The 6,000-nt window shown below is 43.5% G+C and overlaps 1 protein-coding gene across 1 annotated transcript in view; it reads left to right on the top strand.

Annotated features, from left to right (window-relative positions):
• Positions 1–6,000, top strand: part of NPEPPS (aminopeptidase puromycin sensitive) — a 1,244,137-nt gene that overhangs the window by 850,544 nt on the left and 387,593 nt on the right. The window contains exon 13 of the mRNA XM_078645599.1: positions 2,603–2,712. Coding sequence (XP_078501725.1) covers positions 2,603–2,712 — 110 coding nt within the window. The remainder of the gene's footprint in view (positions 1–2,602; positions 2,713–6,000) is intronic.

Genomic DNA, 6,000 nt, shown 5'->3' with positions numbered 1-6,000 from the left:
GACTCGTTTTTGGATGTCAGGGACCCCCTCTGATTTGCACCTCAAAACAAAAATATAGAAACAAGTATACACCAGTCAAAATCTTAAACATTGAAATGTTTTGTTTAATACACAGTCAATTATAGAAAAGGTTTTCAAATTTAGAATTTTGTGTTTTTAGTTGAATATATTTTATTAATTTTAATTTGTAAAAACAGTCCCGGAACCCCAGAGTAGGCCTTATGGACCCTATGAGTCCTCTGACGACAGGTTAAGAAACACTGGGTTATACTAAATCGCAGCTCAACAGATAAATATTTCTTCGTTGTTTTTTAACAATTGAATCTACGAATGCCTGAAACCCTTAAAGTACATGAAAACCAATTCGGAACAATCTTATGTACCGTATTTTCTGGCGTATAAGACTACTGGGCGTATAAAACGACCCCCTACTTTTCCTTTTAAAATATAGGGTTTGGGCTATATTCGCTTGCTTATTAAATGACACCAGCGTATAAGACGACCCCCAACTTTTGAAAAGATTTTCAAGGGTTAAAAAGTCATCTTATACGCCAGAAAATACGGTATGTACTATTTCAATATCTCAAACCGAACCACAAGGCAGCGGATTGCTGTACATGGTTAACTAGTGATAGGTGAGGTAGCTATTTTCTGGTAGCTGGTTTGTGGGCTAGTAATGCATTGTGTTATAGTGTTCTATAAAAGAGGTATGTCTTCAACTATTATTCAAATCAGAGCAGTGTTGTGACCTCCCTGAAGGATACGAGAGTGCTATTCCAGATCTTTGTTGCATAGTTGAAAATAGTCTGCTGTCTTGATTTTTTTTCTTTTTTACACTTTTTAGTTTGTAGTCTAAACATGTCAGACTGCAGGTGTGGGGATAAACACCACAGATGGTGAGCATGTCTGCAATATAAGTAGGGGTCCTGATGGGTTTGTAAAGGATGCTGCTGGTTTTAGATGATGGTGCGAGCCATCAAGAAGATCCAATGGCATTCCATTAGGATGGGGATTGTGTGATATTTCTTCAGTCCCTGCATGAGACATTCTGTAGCAGTTCAGTTCAGTTCGTTTATTTGTTTCGAAGGTTAAAAACCATCATGAAAATACATAATAATAATAATACATAATCTCCATTAAAAACATTCTGAACAGCATGACAATTGTTTAAAAGAAACAAAAAAGCAAAAACGTCCAGTTAAAGGGAGGGTTTTTGTGAGTAGCAAAACCAGAAAACAAGTGTAATGCGAGACCCCATGTAACATTACAGGTGCCTCCCAAACCCACCAATTTCATCAGCCCCTTGTGTTTCTCAATTTAAAAGCAATTTTAAGAAAGCTTATAATAGCGAATAAAGTTCGCGTTTCAATGGCTCTTTGCAGAAACAGTAAGGCAGCTTTGGCATGGAAAATATTTGAGTCCTTCAAGACACCCACTAAAAATCTTTGACGCGGTGTTTTATAAAAAGAACACAATTAAACAAAATGAAGGGTGTCCTGCGGAGACCTATTGTCGCAGCCGCAGGCACCCTTCTGCTCAATTGTTTGAGTGAACCCTGACGGATAGGCTAAAATATGGTGCAACAAATTGAGCCTAAAACGAGTCATTAAAAACCTCTCGTGCTGACTGTACATTAAAAAGAGGTACGGTTCCATGCCAACTTGATTAGATACAAGCGAGTGAGCAAGTGCCGAGGATTTAGTAGAGTCAAGCTCCCTCCTCCTTCCATTAAATTTATCCGGCAATTGACTTTGTACAGAGTGTCTGGAGTATATGTCCACCCTGGAGGAGTCCAAGAATAGCATTTGTTCATCAATATCTCCCAAAGTGTCTTTAACATATTTCAGCCATGGGATTTGAAGGCATTTCTCTTTCAACAAGCAGTCCTGGATGATCTGTCTGGATAATTCTGCATTGGGGTTTAGCCACATTTTAAGCCAGGCCATTATGGGTCTCAGTCTAATGATGTCGGTTATATATGTGGTTCCCAGCTCATCGTGAGTAATTGCTGCGGGGATGCATTCTGTAGCATGTATGGTGCCTTTAAGGTGTGCCAGTGTGAGGTCTGAAAGGCAATCGAGTAGGGTGTTACTCCCATCCAGATCCCAGAGCTTGAAAAATACTTTGTTTAAATGAGAGCTTGTACCAGGCAGTATTAGTATTTTTTTTTTTTGCGATGTAGTGTCTGAGGTTGAGGTCCAGGATGAATGCATGTGACTTGGCATTCAGTGAGAGTGAGCGTGGGAGTTCAGAGCCTTGACGTTTCTGGTGATTGTGCCAGGTTTGTATTGTATCTATGTTCTTGGAAAAAAACAGGAATTCTATCTTGACTGGGTTGAGCTTCAAGTAGGCATTGGACATCCAGGTCTTGATGATGTGCTGGGAGTGTTTAAGGTGTTGTATATCTGAAGCCAAATAGAATATCAAGTAGAGTTGTGTATCATCAGCATATTGGAAATTTCTAGTGTTTTAAATTATGCATTATTCAAATTGGTTTGCCTTGTGTGTTAATGCCAAAACCTTTAATTGAAGGTTTTGATCTCGCTATGATTAAACGTGTGCACACCCTCCCTGACACATCTTGGCTTTTCTTCTGCCATAGAGGACCTGTGGACATGTCTGGAAGAAGCTAGTGGGAAGCCCATTGCGAGTGTGATGAACACGTGGACCAAACAGATGGGATTTCCTCTCATACACGTAGAATCTGTGCAGGTAACCTATATGAGAGAATTGTAATGTGAACTTTTAGGCATTGACATACATGTAACTTCCGTAGCTGCTTCCCGTTTCCATTTCACACATTGGAACATAAGAGGTGTGTCACATGGAAATTTCTAATAAAAGCAACAATTAATATTTATAGTAACTGCACTGACGCACTTTTCTGAACTGTGTGGGAAATTTGTGAACACAAACATTCTGTTTCAATGGCCACTTGTTGACTGGGTGTTTAAACTGTCTTCAGATCAGCATGCAGTTGTAGATACTTGTGATAGTGTGCGAATTGTCTTTAGTGTGAGAGTCAAAACAAGTTTGAGTGTGCCAGAGGAGGGGGGGGGGGGCTAGGTGGCACACATCCATGATGGCCGCACACGCGTGAGGCTCTGGAAGCTTGATGGTGAAATCTGTTAATTGTCCTGCCTTCTACCTTACTTACATAAGAATTGCTTGGCTCTATCTGTTTACTACCCTCTCCGATCTCTGCTTATTATTATTTTGAAGCTTATAAAGCGCATGGCTACCCCCAACGGGGGTGTCCCGGCGCTGCAGACAACAGGCTATAAGGGGGATGGCAGCAGTTAGAGACTGGAAAACAGCCAGGTTTTCAATTAAATCCGGAACAGCGATTCCGATGAAGTCAGCCTGAGATCCAATGGGAGGCTGTTCCAGACTTTAGCGGTCCCTACAGCAAAAGCTCTGCCCCCCATTCTGGACCGACGAAAACGCGGGGCAACAAGAAGGCGGAGATTGTTAGATCTAAGAGCGCTGGTTGAGTGGACAGGTTTAAGCCTTTTTTGCAGGTAGACTGGACCAAGACCATTCAGGGCTCGGAAAGCAAAAACCAGTGCTTTAAATTGAATACGCCGGGTCACTGGCAGCCAGTGCAGCTTCCTCCGGTATGGAGTGATCGAATGACGGTAAGGAATGTTACCAATCAGCCTAGCAGCTGCGTTCTGCACGATCTGCAACCGATTGATCAGGTAAGCTGGGGCTCCAACATACAAACTATTTGAGTAGTCAAGATGAGAGGTAATTAAAGCGTGAATAACAGTCCTGCGGGAATCAAGAGGGAGGTACGGAAACATTTTCCTGATCATACGGAGTTTGCCAAAGCAGGCTGCAGTAACTTTGTTAATATGGGTTTTACAAGATAAGGCGTTGTCAAATTGTAAACCCAAATTGCGAGCTGCTTGAACCGGAACCGGTGGGGGATTTAACTCCGAGGGCCACCACAGTGTAGAGGAAAGTGGGGACTTCTGAATGAAGAACAAGACTTCCGTCTTGTCTGTATTAAGTTTAAGATTATTAAAAGTCATCCAGGAGGAGATGTTCATTAGGCAGTGACGAAAATCGGTCAGACTGCCGTCAGAGTAATCTCTAAAGGAAAACACAAGCTGAGTATCATCAGCATAAGATATCACTCTGACCCCCTAGGATTCAACCACATTTGCAAGATGAGTGAGGTAAATATTAAAAAACAAAGGGCTGAGTGCGGAGCCCTGTGGAACACCGCAGAGCAGAGGTTTTTCTCCAGATACAAAAGGCCGGAGGAAGACCTGCTGGGATCTACCCATAAGAAAAGATCTGACCCAGGCCAGTGGGGTACCCCCAATTCCAATATTACGCAGGCGGTCCAATAGTATGTTGTGAGACACAGTATCGAAAGCGCGGATAGGTCGAGGAGAACCAGCATGGCCTCTTCGCCCGCATCCACGCTCTCTTGAATGGACTCAGACACCTCGAGAAGTGCAGTCTCAGTGCTAAAGCCTGGTCTAAAACCAGACTGAGAATCGTGCAGGAGTTGTTTAGATTCTAGATAATCGGTCAATTGCTCCTGTACCACTTTCTCGAGAATTTTTGCTGGCTTGGGGAGAAGGGATATAGGCCGATAATTGCTGAACAATGATGGATCAGCGTTAGTCTTCTTAATAATTGTAATCAGCATAGCCGGCTTCCAAGGAGAAGGGAATTGACCTGTGAGTAGTGAGGTGTTCCAGATGGCAAGAAGTGGGCTAATCACCAAGGGGGCAAGGTCACTTAGAACCTGTGCTGGGGCCGGGTCAAGAGGGGACCCAGATTTGCCCCTGTCTAACAAAGTCAGGGCAGACTCCATGGTAAGCTTTTTAAACGAGACAAATGTCTCCTCCTGCGTGACTTTAGGATCAGGCAGGAGCAATCCCCGTCCTTATTGAAGGTGGATGAAATCTTAATGATCTTGTCGTGAAAAAAGTCAGAGAGACCATCGCAGAGGGTTTGACTGGGGGCAATCGAGGTGGCCAATGCTAGGGGATTAGAGAATTCCTTAATGATGTTAAATAAGGTTTTTGCTGAATTTTCGGCGATCTTAATTTTCTCCCTCATAGTGGCCCGCTTTAGTTTGAGGAAATTCTTTAACGCAGTTTTATAGATGGCTTTCACGGATGAGTCATACGTCAGTCGCCAATTGCGTTCTAATTTTTTGCATCTGCTCCTTTCCTCACGTAATGCCAAAGAGAACCAGGGGACAGATGGTCTTGACCTTCAGGAGGCTAGCGGTAACATTGGGGCAACAAGATCAATAGAGGAGGAAAGTGAGGTGTTGAACTTGGCTACGTCTGCATTCAGATCGTGGGAGGGCTGCCCTATTAATTTAGGAAAAATAGGTTCTAGGGCAGCCTTATACCATTTTCTCCCATGATCCCTACCTATTGCTGAGGGGACAGATGGAAGTGGCAAAGTCAGCTCAAGCGGAATCAGGTGGTGGTCCGAACAGATAAGAGGTAGGGAGGGGAGAGTAATTAGACCAGGATGATTAGAAAAAACAAGGTCCAGGGTGTGGCCAGCTGAATGTGTGGGACCCTGGACCCAATTGGATCAGGTTCAGACCGAGCATGGAGTCTCGAAAGTTATTAGCCCGAGTGCATGTGGCCTCTTCTACGTTGAGGTTAAAATCTCCCAGAACAGTGAAATGAGGATACTTAAGTGAAAGGTCAGCGATCATGTCAACGAGTGTAGAAAGCGAAGAGGGTAGAGCGGAAGGAGGGTTATACACCAAGACGCCCGCTAAAATGATGGTAGAAGTGTCTGCAATGGTAAACTACATGGCTTCAATGAGGCCTAACTTAGTGATTTTCCTGGTGGTCACTTTTAGATGAGAATGCAGAATAACGGCAATCCCCCCGCCTTTGTGCCCTCACGGTTTAATCCCAGAAAGCTATAGCCTGGGGGAGTAGCAAGGCTAATCTCAGGATTGGAGGAGTCTTTAATCCTAGTCTCGGTTAAAAACAGGATATCCCAAGC

The sequence above is a fragment of the Lissotriton helveticus genome, chromosome 5_1, assembly GCF_964261635.1.
Source record: "Lissotriton helveticus chromosome 5_1, aLisHel1.1, whole genome shotgun sequence".
NCBI lineage: Eukaryota > Metazoa > Chordata > Amphibia > Caudata > Salamandridae > Lissotriton > Lissotriton helveticus.
This window is presented reverse-complemented; position numbering and strand designations above follow the sequence as displayed.